Source organism: Ischnura elegans, chromosome 4 (assembly GCF_921293095.1).
Source record: "Ischnura elegans chromosome 4, ioIscEleg1.1, whole genome shotgun sequence".
NCBI classification, from domain to species: domain Eukaryota; kingdom Metazoa; phylum Arthropoda; class Insecta; order Odonata; family Coenagrionidae; genus Ischnura; species Ischnura elegans.
Genome location: NC_060249.1, coordinates 15064656 through 15081440, shown reverse-complemented (window position 1 = coordinate 15081440; position 16785 = coordinate 15064656). Strand labels below are relative to the sequence as shown.

General features: G+C 40.3%; 1 protein-coding gene across 1 annotated transcript; it reads right to left on the bottom strand.

The window, feature by feature from the left end:
- Nucleotides 1-8956: 8956 nt before the first annotated feature.
- Nucleotides 8957-16250, bottom strand: LOC124157221. The gene is made up of 2 exons (XM_046531774.1): nucleotides 16118-16250; nucleotides 8957-9930 (listed from the first exon to the last, which is right to left on the bottom strand). The coding sequence occupies exons 1-2, from the start codon at nucleotides 16248-16250 to the stop codon at nucleotides 8957-8959; spliced, it is 1107 nt and encodes a 368-aa protein (XP_046387730.1).
- Nucleotides 16251-16785: the final 535 nt, after the last annotated feature.

Sequence of the window (16785 nt, the reverse complement as noted above, 5' to 3'; positions counted from 1 at the left end):
CGCAGAGTGCTACCTTAAGAATACATTATAAACGGTCTCTTTTTTATCTTGTATGATGTTAGGCACGATGTGGTGGAAGTTCGTAATATTGTTGAAATGACACATTGCAATATTTCCACTTATAGATTTATTTTACACTACGCGTTTCGTCGTTACAGCGACATTTTCAAGTGTGAAAAAAGTCTTAAAGATTTTCCTTATATATCATGGTGCTTGAGGGCAGGGTGGGAGTAAGATGGAGAATGGGGTTTGGGCGACGAGAAGCGAGCATATTGAAGGCTGTGGGGGGGGGGGGGGGTTGGAGGGTCGTTTTAGGGTCTTGAACTGAGGCAGGGTGAGGGGGAAGAAAAGAAAGGTTCTAGGATGGGTGAGGGTACCCCGCACTCATTCACTGTCTTCTTTCGGGTTGTGGTTGTCCGGATAGCGTCCTCGCCCAGATGATCTTCTCCTCCTGGGTAGTTGACCTCGTGTCCTTCTTCTACTGTTCTTCTGCGGTGTGAAAGTGGGGGTGTAGTGTGGAAAGGGTTTGTACAAAAATTTTTTTAAAAACCTTTGGATATAGTAACGTATTTTTTCTGGGTCAACTGTGACGGTTGGGAATCTAGGGTCCAAACATGTGTCAAGAAAAAAGGGGGGGGGCGGCTGGGAATGACTTTTGGCATTTCATGGGAGATCTGTATTTTGTATGTGTCTGTGTTTTTGATATTGTATCGCCAGTAACGGCGAGGGGTAATGAAAAAGATTTTCGTTCATCAATGGAATCTTCATCTGTTTTAACTTTTGGATTTCTAAGATTTCCAGGGAGTCTAATTTTTTCCCTTTTATTTCCGTGTGGAGTATTTCTAAGTCAAAGTTGCAATAATGATCTGTTTCCAAGAGATGTTTTGCCACCATAGATCGGTCGTGTTCTTTACCCCTGGTTATGAAACTACGGCCAGTTTGTCCCACATATGCCGCGTTGCATGAACCACATGAAACTTTGTACACGCCACTTCTTTCCGTTATTTCGGTTTTCTCTTTTGTATTTGATAGGATTTTACCTATGTTGATCGGTGTATAGAACGAAACTCTGTATTTTTCCTTCGGGATTATTTTTGCTATGCGGTACGATAGGGGGCCGAGAAATGGTATTTTACACCATCTGTGTGTATTTTCCTCGTTGGGTGATGCATCAGCAAGTGTTGTCACTAGTTCTATTACTTTTTGTTTTTGTTTTTTGTTCAGGAGGCTGTCAATTAGTGTTGTATGGTATCCATTGTGAGTCGCTATTGTTTTGATGGTGTTAAGTTCTCTGAGGAAATTTTCTTCTGTGAGAGGAATATTCACTAGTCTGTGTACCATGGATCTGAAGCTGGAGAGTTTGTGTGTTGTGGGATGTTGTTTGTGTGTTGTGGGATGTCAATTGATAACGGTGATCCGCGTAGCGAGCAGCCATCTACGGACTGCCGCATGTTCGATAAATTGATTTTGAGCGGATGCAATTTTGTCTCCCTTTTAATCTCTGCATTGTGGGCGGTCGCTATTCATCTCTAAGTATTACGATCTACAGACTTATTTGTATATCTGGTGTAATTATTTCGAGGTAACTTAGTGATCATTATGTATATTTATACTTAAACGCGAAAACTTGACGAAAAAACAGGGTACGCGATTTTTCCATAGCATTGGTCACAAGTAATGACCTAAACTGTGAAGAATTATTAAAAACAAACCAATAAATAATATTGTAACTATTGAATATCTACAAAAGGTCAGCGCTTAATTTTAACGTACTGAATTTGGAAAAAAACAATGCGGACATATTTTGCGATTTTTGTTCAACTCTGAGGCTATGTATTTTGTTTAAAAAAAACTTATTGAAAACTCTCTGCATCACAAAGTTATTATAAACAAATGTGCCAAGCTGAAACTTCAAGACTTAAAAAAAAAAAGATATTTTTTAGGTCTGGAGAGCATAATATACCATTCTTCACACTGATTCAGGGCATATGTATCTGAAGAAGTAGAATTTTCTGACAATAGAAATCATTTCTGATTTTAATTTATTTACGTGAGACTTCCATTTACAATTTTGGTGACAATATATGCCGAAATATTTTATGTGACTAACCTGTTCGTTCAGAATTTTTTTCACAGGAATTCCTGTGAAAAAAACATTATATTTTATACAATTGGTACATTGGTAGTATACTTCACCAATACTCCGCAAGCCGCCTAAAAACCAACCGTTCCTGAAATTCCCAGGAGACAGCCATCAGACTGGGAAAGGTTGCTCTCGTTTTAAAGTGATGCATAACATTGCCTGCCAGAATTCCGCTATTTAACGTCTACAGCAGATTACCTGACTTAGTCCAACAGTATGACACCGCGTACCTACGACTAACCTGGGATCATGTTGCATGCTGAAAGCCGATGCCTGTCACCCCCTGCCAAACACCCTTCTGACGTCTCGAACCTTTTTCCATTGAAAAACCGTGAGCAATGCAGAGCTGTTAGAAGGTTATATACTGCCCGATCATAAAAACTCGAAATATCGCAGATATTTAATAAATTATACATGTTAAGTTCTCACCACGTACTCCCTGCCTCGCTCACTTCAAGGCTCACGTTCCCTGCCTTCTCTCTCTCGCCTCTTCCTTCCCTCCCCTTAACTGAAGGGGCCAGGTAAGTGAAAACTGGGACGTATGAAGCAAGCCTGCCTTCGCTGCACCAAGTGCCGAATAGGGCGGAAGCGGACGCGACTGAGCTACCGACGCGACGCTGGAGTCAAACTCCAGGAGCAAAAACCCAATCCGATTTAATATTAGCGGATGGAATGCACTGAGGTAACTCACGTCCACATTCACTTTGGGCCAAGACAGGTTTATCTTTCGCGCTCCCGTGCGAGGTTCATCCTCTCCGCAGATTTTATTGCAGACTAAATTTTGAAGTGAAAACTTCCTATTGCGCGTCACGCACTTTGTTTCAGATGGTAAAAAAAAACTCTGAACTCGCGTGATCGTAACCTCAAAACCGTTATCGCCTCGCTGTTAACGAAGGAGAGGGAAATAAAGAGAGAAAAATTTTTGAATTTGATCGTTCCACAAGTCTGAAAATATATTCTAAAGCAAAAAGGGTCGCTACGTTTAGTGTTGGCAATATTTGTTCGATTTTGTTCATAGCAATAGTTATAAAAATCATTTCCTTGAATTTCGGCTAGAAACTTGGCTTTCAGGACTTAAGGTCGCCGTCAAAGATGCTTTTCACCTCGCCACAGCCAATGAGAAGCATGTGCGCCCACAGCTGGACAGCAATGACACCGGTGGGCTGCGATAATCGCGTGTAAATCCACGTGAACCATATATACGAATACTTTTTGCGCGTGAAAGTTTTGCTTGTTCGTCTATTGGAATCAATTTATCGCACAGTAGCAACGAAGTATAGATGTTTTAACCTTTACCAGAGCAGTTAATGATAATACTATATTAATGTTGAATCCAAAGAACGAGTGAAACGGGGTCAAAATAGTAATACATAGTTGCTGGAAACAAGTACCGTCCGAAATCCTTTTGCACCCACTGTAATTAACTTTAATTTTTACAGCCAGTGAGTATATTCTGTCCAGAACTATCTCCCTTTCGCAAATTTCCATAAATTATACTGCTTGTTAATATATTTATAACAAGTTTATCAATGAAAATGAACAAAAAATTGTGATGGATATTGCGAAATAGTTCACCGCTCTTTCCACGGCGGCATTGATGACCTAAAAATATGCGTTCGTACATATTCTACATGTAAGTATTAAATTATGGATGCGATGATGCAGGGAGTTATCGATTCAGAAGTAAGAGGTCCAATCGCTTTCATTTCTTCCCGATAGCTACGGTCTCCACTTATAAAAATTATTGGGGGGGCATAATGGGGGTCTGGCCCCGGAACATTTTATAAATAGCGAGTTTTAAGTTTTTTAAGCATTTTAGAAGAGTCATATGATCAACCTTAGAACATTGATAACTCGAATCTCGATATCTGGACACTCCGGGGAAAATCGACAAGCCTGACACTTCTTTTCCTCACACCCATAATGAATTATTTGAGGGGGCTCGGGCCCCCTCAGGCCCCATGGAGTCGGCGCCACTGGTCTCCACCGAGGCAATTTGTCCCCTCAACAAGTTTTCGCGTTGCATGGGAAAAGTGTTATTGAAGTTTTAGATGAGAGAGCATGACGCAAGATGGAAGTACTTGGATTCATTAAAAGATGAAGCAAATACTAATTTATCCAAGTGGCATCAGGGTCAAGCAGGATATTTAAAATTCCTTTCGTTGCTCGCGGGAGTTTATTTCATTCGCTGCGATGTCCGTGTCGGATTCGCGACTCTTTGCGGCTGCCGTTGACTTTGACTCACCCCCAAACCAACAGAGCCACCAACAGTGGCCTTATATTTGCTTCGGTGTGGTGCTTAAGTGGTGTAACCCCCCCTAGAAGCAAAATCGCACAAGTCTTTAAGCATAATCAGCACTGAATTGAAACGAAAGTATTCAACAAATTTTCTTTAAAACCACGAAAAATGATATCTACATCCACATAATGCCCCGTAAGCCACCTAAAAGGCGTGTGGCAGGGGGTGTTAGGACACCAGCCTTTTACAGCTAATAAAAATGAAGTGCTTTAACGAAGTTGGGACTAGCGTTTATTAAACTCCTTTATTGTTCTGTGGAAAAACGAATTCCCATATCTATCCGTTCGGCAAAACATCTCTCTTAATTTATTGCTTTTGTCGGACCTGGAAATATAGTGTGGCTCTAATATTATGTTCTCCGTGTCGCTCTTAAAGATATCCATTCTAAATTGTTCAAGCAATCTAAGCCTAGCGCGCAGCCTCCGCGAGTCTCCAACGGCTCCCAGCCTGATTCGCTTAACATTTGGGTAACACTGTCTGTACGCCCGTAGCTGTTTTTGATTAACCGAGCAGTCTTCCTTTTTATCTTGTTCAGTTCAAGATAGTTCAGAAGTTCATGGATCAAGATGTATTCATGTCCTTTATCAGCAATTTTGAGGGCAGAATAAAACGCCAGGATAGAAACGTAAGGCAGTTTATTCTCGACAGGCAAATTTGATTATTAATGATGGACAATTTATCTGAGATGATGTTATGAATAAGGCCGTAAAACGTGCATAGAAATGTCATTTTTTTCTGCCAATCAAGCAGTTGCTAAGTACTCCATTAACTTATAATCATAGTGATCGAAACGGGCGGCTCTAGTATATTTTTTCTAGTATTTCACGGGTTGTCATTTCTCTAGCTACTCGCTCGAAATCGCATTCCCTCCAATAAACTAACCTGTAGAATTCGACCTCGATGCCTTATGTTTTTCTTTTAATCTTTACAAAACACCTCTTCTTGAATTGCGATTCTAATGCATCGCACAGTGGGCGAAAATCGAAAAAAGGTGGCCGAAACCCATTTTTTTATACCAATTTGAATTGATTCAAAAGTTGCATAGTATTGTTATAGAATGCCTCAAATCGTTAACTCATTTTTATTTATTTATATTCCTATTATAGTATGTTAACCTTCAAAAAGAGAAAAAAAATCACGAAAGTCCAAACCAATACCTACCTCAATGACTGTTATCCAGATGTTCGGGATAGCCATTAATATGGTTCTATTGGCGAATGTAAAACGATAACGAATATCTATTATATACTATGAAGCTTTGATACCTGGAAAATATCACTTTCCTAAACACCATTGTACATTACTTAAAAACTAACTTTTTTCGCTTAAATTTTAACTAAATCAGAGATAAACTTACTCGTCTTGGCGGAGATATTTTCATCAACACTTAGAGAAATCATATTCTATATAACGGAATAATAAAATCCTGCGCAAACTTGTAACTTTCCGATTTTTCCGTCATAAAGCAAATTGATGACGAGTGGATCTCTCGCGCCCAATGACCCGCAACACACGGGATAGGTACTCGGGAACTTTGCGTGATATGCGTAGCAGTCCGTTTGAGAGATTGGATTTTCCCTAATTCTTGAGTGCGTTGCACTCAACTTATTATCATTCTCGGGGTTCTTTATGGTATGTTCCTTAGGGGTATGACTTTTTGAATTTTTGTACAAAATTTGATTTCCTGTGCCACAAAAGGTTGAACTTTCGCCCAAAAATAATGTAAGAAGTCTAAGTTTTTTCCTACTTTTTTTAAAAAGTCACCCCAATAACAAGAAAGTGATAATTGGAATTTCAGTTATATTTAGGATTTCACATCCATGTTCTTTTCAGTCTTGTCAAACGTTCTTCAAAGACCTCAATCGGTATGATGGAACTATATAGAAATCTTTTGTAAATTCATGATTTTTCAATATTTTGTTTTCTTTTATGAAGAAAAGTAATTGTGTTTAACATTTCGGTTGGGGGCGTGTTGGTCCGGACCCTCTGGGCCTCCTCCCTCGTTACGCCACTGGACAGGTGTGTGTTACTACATAAGTGGTATAAATTTGCATCATTATAACTTAATTTGTAATTTAAATTTAAAAAATGCTACAAAATGATTTTTTTGCCTTATACGTGTATTGCGGTAAAAACATTTTTTTTGGATTGGAGGTGACCTTTATCAAAAGCTAAAAAGAAATAGCCTTTTTTTTTACTTTTGAACAAATGTTCATCAAATTATAGCACAGCAACATGGGGTTACAAAAAAGTCATGAACCTCTTTTTACGGTTTTACCCTTGCGTCTTTGCGCGGAAGCCACGCTGTCGACCGCTAAAAAACCTAGAGGTTCGCACGCTCCCCAAGCCCTTTGTCCTCGGCGGCTACCCCTTCATGAACCCAGAATAGTTCTTTTCCTTTGAACATGCGCAAAATACTCCGTTCTAAAAATTTATTTTTTCCCTTTTAAAAATTGGTCTCGCTCATTTCTAGCCGAGTGCTCAAAATCAGTCTCCCATAATTATTACTTCTCCAACTCAGTGCCGATGGACAGTCACACTGAAGTCGCCCAGTTATGGATAAAAGGAAATTGACCGGTCAAGATTTACATATTATGGTCTTGGCAAAAAGTCCTGGTCCATGAAACAGAAGAAATAATTAGTTATAGTGTTTTTGCAAAATAAAAATTTTTCTTCAGTCCTTTTGTAGGAATTTCGGACGATCTAATTACCGGCTTCTCAGGAATTTTGAGAATTGCATCGGCTGGAATTGATATGATTTTCTCATTTCAGTGTTTTAAAACAGCTAAATTGTACGAAAACTCTATCCGTGGCATCAGTGGTGCCGACTCCATGGGGCCTGAGGGGGCCCGAGCCCCCCCAAAAATTCGTTACAGATGTGAGGAAAAAATGTGTAAGGCTTGTCGATTTTCCCCGGAGTGTCCAGATATCGAGATTCAAGTGATGAGAGTTCTAATGTTGATCATATGACTTTTCTATAATCCTTAAAAATTTAAAATTCACTACTTATAAAATTTACTGGGGCAAGGTCCACGGTTTGGGCCCCCCCAATATTTTTTGTAAGTCGGCACCCTTGCGTGGCATCACATGACGCCAACTATTCACATCAATTTTTTCATGCATCGAGCGGGAATAGGTAGTGATACATGCCATCAGTTCTCCATGAAGGATCCATTGGAAGCCTGGAACAAGGATATAAGAAGATACCTCGAAAACATGTAAGAAAATTGTCAAGGATTTTCATAAACCATGACTTTTTCCATAGGCTTCTGCTAACATCAGATCCTTTTGTTTCTTGATCTGCGGGGTTAAAGTAAAAAATTACCAGAGGATGTGAATAATCTTCTGGTGATAGAAGAAAATATTTTGGAGTATGAGGAGTCTTCAACCTCTGACTTAGAATACGAGTTTAAGCCTTTGTTTTTGAGCAGTTAGCAATAAAAATATTTCTTTACGGAATTTTATATATTGTTACGCTTCAATAACCAAAATTTCGTTTATAGACCAAATAGAAACTTTTAATCACAGGCATAGCTATTCGACAGCTTTGACGTTGTTACCAAGAGAAGAAATTCTGTCTTTCCCTCGATGTCAATACTATAGAATTTCCTAGCCGACCGCAACTCAGCGATTTGTTCTTGACCAAGTCTTGACCGAGTCTTCTCCAAGCATCCCCATTCTTTCAGGCGTCCCCCAAGGCAGCGTTCTCGGACCTCTTCTCTTTTCTCTCTTCATTGACGATATTACGAGCTGTGCACTTTCCAACGCATCCGGAATTCTCCTCTTCGCAGACGACTACAAAATATTCAAAAGCGTTGAGAATACTTCTGACTCTCAGTCTTTCCTTCATTCCCTCGAGGCTTGGTGCCTTCAGTGGCAACTCAAAATTAATACAAGCAAAATACATACCTTTTTCTTTAAAACGCACCGTAACTCCTTACAAATATGCTATTTTCAGTGAAATTGTTCCGATAGATTCCTCAATCAATAACTTGGGTGTTACTTTCCACCCCAAACTAACATTTCTTCCGCTCCTCAACAAAATGAAATCCAAGGCCATGTCAGTCGTGGGAGTTCTTTATCGACTCACCAATGTTACCGACCCTATCTCATGAGAGCTAAAGGGAAGGTTAGGGTTGCGATATTAACCTCGCCTCAATTAACACACTAAAGTATTTTCGACCACGTTTATTGCGATGGTAAGCGATACACTTGTTCAATGTCTCTCACGCGAGATAGTCCATCTCCATTGCCCTCTCGTCAGCGTCTCTCTCTCGCGGCGCCTTGCTGGCGCTATCTTCCGCGTACCCTGGCGGCAGCGGCAGGGACCTCAGGGCCCCAGGGCAATGACCTCAACCAGGTGCTGACCTTGGTGACGGCGCTCGTAATGAAGGGCTCCACCACATCACCACCCTGGCAGTGAGTAACCCTAGCGTGGAGAAGAAAAAAAAGGAAAAAGAAAGAGAAAGCAGAAAATTGGTAAATATGTGGAGGAGAAAAAAAATTGGAGAAGGTTAGAGGTGGTAGTCCAGCAGATGCTGCGGGAAACGGACACGCCTCTTAGGGCGGCCACTGGGCAGCGTATATTCTGCCCCTGGAGCTGCGGGTGCAGGAGTTGGCCCATCAGCTGGAGGGATGCTGGTAGATGGCAACACCTGGGTTGAAGGCTGCCTCCTGGTGGTCGGAATGAGGATTTCACTCCTCTCCTCAGGGATGATTGGCTCCTCGGAGATGATGGAGGCAGGTTTCAAGCGGTCAATGGCAATTTTAGCATCACGGTTTTGCAAACGCACTTTGTATGTTTTACCATCCCGCTGTAGGACCTTGTATGGACCGTTGTAAGGGGCCTGAAGGGCACCGTGACTTGCGTCATGACGCACAAAAACGTGAGATGTTGATGGCAGGTCCTTAAAGATGAAGGCATGCCGTGTGCCATGGCGTGCTGCTGGTCGATGGCTCAGGCCTCGAAAGTGCTCCCGGAGCTGGGAGGTGAAATAGGTGGCGTTGGGGGTGGGGCCACTGGTTGGGGAGAGGAACTCGCCTGGAAGTCTTAGTGGTTCGCCGTATACGAGCTCCGCTGGGGTGGCTTGAATATCCTCCTTCAGCGCAGATCGGAAACCCAAGAGGATTGCCGGCAGTACATCCACCCACTGCTGCGTTTGGTGGCAGCGGATGGCAGATTTCAATTGGCGGTGGAAGCGCTCCACCATACCGTTTGCTGCCGGATGGTATGCTGATGTCCTCAAGTGGACTGCACCGGCTATATTGGACAGCTGGCGGAAAAGGGCACTCTCAAATTGCCTGCCTTGGTTCGTGGTAATTCTCTGAGGCATGCCGAAGCGGGACAACCAATCCCGAAGGAAGGCACGTGCCACAGTTTCGGCGGAGATGTCCTCGACAGGAATGGCCTCAGGCCACCGTGTAAAACGGTCTACACAGGTGAGGCAGTAGCGGTAACCACGGCAGATGGGGAGGGGACCAACAAGATCTATGTCCCAGACGGCACAGGAAGTTTTCGTACCTGAATACGAGGGTGGACCAACAAGATACAAAAATCGCGCTTAGGAAGTTACTAAAAAGGTTTTGTTTCTTTATTTCCTTTAATGACGAAAAAAGATGCAAGAGGACTGGCAAATTCATATGCATCGATAAAATTGTATCTCATCGATAAAACTGTATTCGGTCTGGGACTATTTTCTTTCGCGGGTGGTGCCATCTGGTGTCATCGTGCCATATCCTCCTAGAAAGATCACATGCCTTCACAAGCTGGCACCAGTCGTTGGAGATCGCATCGTTTACGTCACGTCTCACCACGTTTCAGGGATTTTTGTGGTTAAGTTTGTGAAAAATAGAGTGTCTGGTAATGGTGAAGTTTCCCTTATTCTTTAATTTCATTCACTGGGCTTCAGAAACGTGTTAGTGAGATATTTTTGTTAAAAATGCCTTTCGTGTGTGTAATGTCGGGATGTAATGGAAACTCCGGGACATGGTTCAAGTTTTTAGCTTTCCAAAAGATCCTGAGTTGAAGAAGAAGAGCATTTGGGCGATAAGAAGAAAACATTTCACCCCTAAGAAAAACTGTGAGGTATGTACTCTTTCTCGCTGTAATTATTTGGATGTAATTTTAAGTTAGAAGTGGCTTCGGGATGTTGATGCATCAACATCCCGAACTATTCAGTACTGAAGTACTATAGTACTATTCAGCACTAAAAATGGTGATTCAAAATATTGTAGCAGCAATTCTTTTGAAAATTCTTGCATTTTAGTTGTCTTTTTTGTATTAATTCATTCGGTAAACGTGTGGTTAAAGGAGAAACTAGGAATAAGCTGCCAAGTTTATAGGATCGAATATTGCTTCTTAGCTTGCCCTATGGTGTATTACACGTCGGCTTTCATCATTTCAAATTATCTTATGCTATAGTTTAAAACCAAAAAAATATCAGGCATACAAATATTTACTATATTTACGAGCCTAGTAATTTGATTTCTCATGCAGAAATACCAAAAATTGGAAATGATTTGACCTAATAAGTTACATGGTATTTTATTATTTATTAATTTTAGGTGTGTGAGCTTCACATCGCACCTTGTGATATCAGAAAATAATCTGTGGCCTTGGTCGAGAAGACGAGGAGAAAATTCTTGCTGAATTGAAGGTGCCCAGATTGGATGAAGGTACCATTGCTTCACTGTTACCTGTCGCCAAGAAGACAGACATTGTGGCAGAAGTGACATATTTGTGGATGTGGATTTGATTTGTGCAAGTTGATGCTGTGATAGTGGACGTTCATCGGAGAAAGTATTGAAGATAGTTTTTTTGTATCGACCAGTCCTCTTTTAAATAATTTTTTATTCGAAATAGAATAAGAGTAATTGTTTCGCTAAATTAGATGTGGGATAGAAGAGAAAATTGGAAATATTATTGTGGTTGACAATAGAAAATACATAATACAGACATTGTGGCAGAAGTGACATATTTGTGGATGTGGATTTGATATGTGCAAGTTGATGCTGTGGTAGTGGACGTTCATCGGAGAAAGTATTGAAGATAGTTTTTATGTATCGACCAGTCCTCTTTTAAATAATTTTCTATTCGAAAGAGAATAAGAGTAATTGTTTCGCTAAATTAGATGTGGGATAGAAGAGAAAATTGGAAATATTATTGTGGTTGACAATAGAAAATACATAATATATGTATTGTATTTCTGTGGGTTTTTTCTTTCCTGCCTCTTTAAAATTTCTTGTGGTGGTGACTTCATGCAAAGTAAGTATAAAATCGGAGGTGTGATCTAAGAGATACCATGTTTTATTTTACAAGTGTTTATGCTGGTGTTTTGGCAGGACTTTCATATTTTTAATAGGTTGATACATTTACTGCAGTGACCTAGAGACTTTTACTCATCCCAAATAATTTTTCAAATACTTTAGCGCCTGATATGGGTAAGTTTTAGTAGCTGAGACTGAACTATACGTTAATTTTTGCTTGCGTTTTGATGAATTCGATCATACTAAAAGCAGATGTGTCAGCAATCCTGTTTCTTCGGCAATTTTTATTTAAAAATTTTATTTCGTCAGGCTTTAGGGTAAGCTTTTTAATGCTCGTGGGCTATGTGATTTCTTATTTAGTGTCAAAATTAATAAGAATTTACTCTTATTAACATCTCAAGGTTTCCAAGTAAGTACAAGCCACTTAAGAATGCTGGATGCTGGGGATGCGTGAATTAGCCTTGAGATTCTCATTTTTCGCAGTTATTTAAGTGGCCGAATAAGTTTTGTAAGCTCTCAATGGGTAAATAATACTATATCATGAATTCTAATTACCATGAAAAACTCACAACCGACAAAAACTTTGTCGGTCGTGAGTCTTTCATGGTAATTAGAATTCATGATATGGTGTTATTTACCTATTGAGAACTTACAATTCATAATGATTCGTATCAAGGTTCTCGCTACGGTCGGTAGCTATCGATTGTGTTGCGTTCGATACATTTTTCGATCGTGCGAGTTACGATATATCTAATTTCGACCTAATCGATTGAGATTAGCCTGAGTGTCGTGTTCCTGCGCGCTTCGTATCCAATCGTACGTGCTTAGTAGCGGACATTCACATGCTGCGTACGCGCTTCGTCGACAGGCCGCGAATGGAAATTATCCATTGACGAAAAGCGCCGGAGCGGCATAGTATCCCCTTAGTCAATGGGTACTATGTAGGTACATACGAATTAGATACGGAGGGTTCTGTGCCGTCTGGGTATTTTTAGTTTTTTTTGTTTTTTTTAGCACTTTTAGTTGTTTGAGTAGTTTTAGTTGTTTTAGTACTTTTAGATGTTTTAGTTGTTTTAGTACTTTTAGTTGTTTTAGTACTTCCATTTGTTTTAGTTGTTTTGGTTGTTTTTGTTGTTTTAGTTGTTTAAGTTGTCTCAGTACTTTTAATTGTTTTAGTACTTTAAGTTGCTTAAATTGTTTTAGTATTTTAGTTCTTTTAGTACTTTTAGTTGTTTTAGTACTTTTAGTTGTTGTAGTTGTTTAAGTACTTTTAGTTGTTTTAGTTGTTGTAGTTGTTTTAGTACTTTTAGTTACTTTAGTTGTTTTAGTACTTTTAGTTGTTGTAGTTGTTTTAGTTGTTTTAGTAGTAGAATTGTATTCAAACTGGGTTTGCGATGTCATTGCCTTCATGCAGTCACCCGCAAGTGTACGTAAGGGCGAAAAATTCCACGGGAAATTAATCATTAATCGATTAATCAGTCTCGATTAATTCATTAACCTATCGACAGGCAAAAGGAAGATAATTGCAATGTTAACTATATACTGAAAGCATATTAAAAACATCGATTACTGATTAGATAAAAACATAATCCCAACAATTGTGGTAATTGCATTTGAACCTTACGTCATCTCTCTTCAGAAAAAGCGATTTACGTCGATTTTTATGGCAAAAAGCAATTATGTCTTCCTGCAGCTACGCCAATGGTTTATTTTGAACATTTACACCTAACTTCAGATAGTTCGATTTTGGCGACTTTTTTCACCAAAAACTTTCGAAAGTGTGTTTGAATTTCGCGGTTTGAGGGACCTCTATAAATCCACGGCAAGGCATTTTTTGGCAGTTTTTCATTGGATTTCTAGAAATTTTAATAATGGATTTGCGGCAAAATAATTTGAAACGAAGATATTTTACTAAAAATGTGTATGCCGAATGAACCAAGAAATCAAGCGCGCAAACCCTGAGAACATTCCCCATATTTACTTCACTCGTATTCACTTTATTACATACCACCCGGAAGAGGTGCTCGTTGCGTTTTGTTCAGAGCTGCAAAAGATTGCAGACTTCGTAGTGCGGCCGCGCGGCCAAGGGACAAATACCGACGACTCTGCGCAGGAACTGGAAATGACTAAGATCTTCCTCCACGGCAACGGCAAACAGCGGTTCCATAGAGGAATCATTGGCCACGACAACAGAGGGGCCACTAGGGAGTAAGGCACTTAGTTGAAGAATACCCGAAGGAAAACATCGTCTGAAGAGCCCAGGAGTGCTGATGAGATAAGGGTCAATGTTTATATTATAGATATGAAGTACAGCGTCATCATGACCTACGAGTGTGTGTTTGGATATACTCATCGCTTTTACAAGATGCTGCTCATATTGGACTATTGAGAGTGACACCAGGTATGTAGCTAACACTTACCAGTGGCGCAGCGGGGAAAGAAACGGGGGATGGGGGACTCGTAGTTGAAGACAAGGTGATCCATTCAAAGTTGAGGTCGTCGGTTTGGTTTAGTTAGGTCAGAGAATTTTTTAAAAAGCAATCCATTTTACTTAATCGGATTGATATCGCTAATAGAAAAGTGTAAGGAATAATTAAAATATCCCTCATAAAGCCGTAAAACTCAACATTTAGAACCATTTATCATAAAATTCCGCAATTTCTTAATCTCGCACATACTGGTACGTATTCCACGCCCCGGTATTAGTTTCACCTAAACCCCCCCCTTCAGCATTAATTCCTAGCTGCACCCCTGACGCTTACTGCTACAGATCGTAAATCGAAAAATGTCGAAATAACTTAATATAATGCTTTTATCATTTTTAACGGGAGGCTGAAATATTTCAAGCATATTATATCATATATCATAATTAAGGGGGGAGGAAGCCATAGGCGGATCTAGTGGGGGCATGGGGGCACGTACCCCTCCCACCCCCCCCCCCCAGAGCCTTAAAAAATATTGAAGATTTTAATGAAGTCCCATTGTCATTGCGTTCGTTTTGTATTACGAGGTATCCTTGTGTCCCCCCAGAACAAAATCCTGGACACGGCCTTACTTGTGCCCCACCTCCCAGAAAGAAATCCTGGATCCGCCCTAGGGGCAAGCCATGGTTGTTAAAGTTGTTGGTAAGATTTAAGGATTGAAAAGGTGAATGAAATCAACATGTTAAGGAAAATGAATCAGCTGTTTATCAGTTTTTCAAATTATTTGCTTGAAAAAATATTATTTTCCTTAAAGTCATTTGAGATTTTTCCCCTCGCTGGGTACGCTCATGTTGGCATTGAACACGTTTAAAAATAATTTTCGGGTGCAAGGTAAGATAATTACGGAATAAACATGCCTATATTAACTCAGGAATTAGGGAAATAGAATTATAGGTCATCGGCCACTAGTCCCTGGGATGAGGGGGAAAGCTGGGGAACTCCGCGCGGGAGGAGCAGGGAATTCTATAAGAAATGTCTTTTCAACGGTATTCTGACATGTCCTACCAGCAAAAATGCTTTCCGCGGAGGATATTAATGGAATACTTCGTACTTCAACTCCGTGAGGAAACTCGTGCACATCCCATCATAACAATCCCTTTGCTGGTCAAATTCCCTTCCACGATGAGCCACATACTCCTTTTCGACCGCACCGAATAACAGGCCCTCCCCAGCTCAAGAGGGCTCGTTGCTCCCCGATGCGGAGACGTGGTTCAATGGCCTTGCCAATTTCGGAGAAAACTTGGGCATGGGTGCTTTGTCATTATAAATGACTATCATGAAATTATCTCACCTAGTTGTTAATTTCATAGCACGTAAGCCTTCGTTGCTGATAAAAATTATAGAGTGACATAAAGAAGATTTTGTAAGTATTATATGTTTCATTTGTGGCATTTATTGGGTGATAAAGTTCTTACCCTGAGATTTCCTAGATACATTCCTCGGCTGCTGACTAGACACAAACCCTATTTTTGTGAGCTAAGTTTTTAAACAAATTTCACAATTCTAACAATGGCGAAGAGAATGTTTACAATTTATTCTTAAGGTAACACTCTGGGGTCTGGTTGATGTGATATAACTGAAGAGGGTTTCATACTCCGTGTTACTGGATACAAAAAACTATTTATACACATTTATAATACCGGATACAAGTACTGTGAGGCGGATTTTTTTTTCAAAGATTGCACCTTGCTTGCCGTAGCACTTTCAGGAGGGCGTTTGGAACACATCACTGTGTTCTTCGCATGACATGTCAAGCCGCCATTACAAGACCTATCTTTAATGTTCTATGACGTTACCATAAATGCTAATAGGATATCCTTTAACTTTATCCTTACCTCTTATTTCTCTTATCCCCTTTTGCTGATAGGCGTCGGGTTCCACCAACCACTTTCTAAACTCCCTCCTATTCTGAGAGAGCCGCCTCACATCGTTTATACTCAGCCCGCGATGGGCTGCCACTCTCTCCATAAAGCCTCCTTCCCACTCCAGCCTTGGCCATCCTCTTCCTCATCTTCCCTCCGACTTTATCTTTACCTCTTATTTCTTTCTGCTGCTCCATCGACGCTGATGTTTCATCTTTATTTATTACTAAATCATTGTTATACATTTAATCTGCTTAAATCAAGTAAGTAACTCTGATGGTCAATTACAAAATGCTAATGGTACAAATTTTGGCATCGACACAAATTATTGCATTACAATATTTTACAGCAATATTGTGACTTGCTCCAACATTGAACCATGAACCTCATATAATAAGTTGTAATAGATAAATACGTTAGATCCTCGCAATATTATCTATTCGTCGTGAAGCCTTGTCAACAAGTTGTTTTTATTGAATACATTTATTAATGACCACGGGGCGGACATAGTTAAATCAAAATCATCTGGAACTCTCTTCTTCCGTGATACCTTGTGATCTGGTATTCGTCCGACACTTTAGAGAAGCCGATAAAAACCCCAAAGTAGACCACCGTGTCCTCATCAGGGTTGCTGAATAGATGACCTAGAGAGTACGCTGTGTTGCCTTGCGATGCCGTCTCGTTGTCCTTTGCATTGTTGGTACAGCGGATTTCATGGTGATGCTATTTGAG

What these genes read in the sequence shown, in the direction of transcription:
- LOC124157221 (XM_046531774.1), bottom strand. Translation starts at nt 16,250, where the DNA reads ATGGAGCAGCAGAAAGAAATAAGAGGTAAAGATAAAGTCGGAGGGAAG. An exon ending in GCGGGCTGAGTATAAACGAT is followed by an intron (nt 9,931 to 16,117) that starts GTGAGGCGGCTC and finishes TCTGGGACATAG; the next exon opens with ATCTTGTTGGTCCCCTCCCC.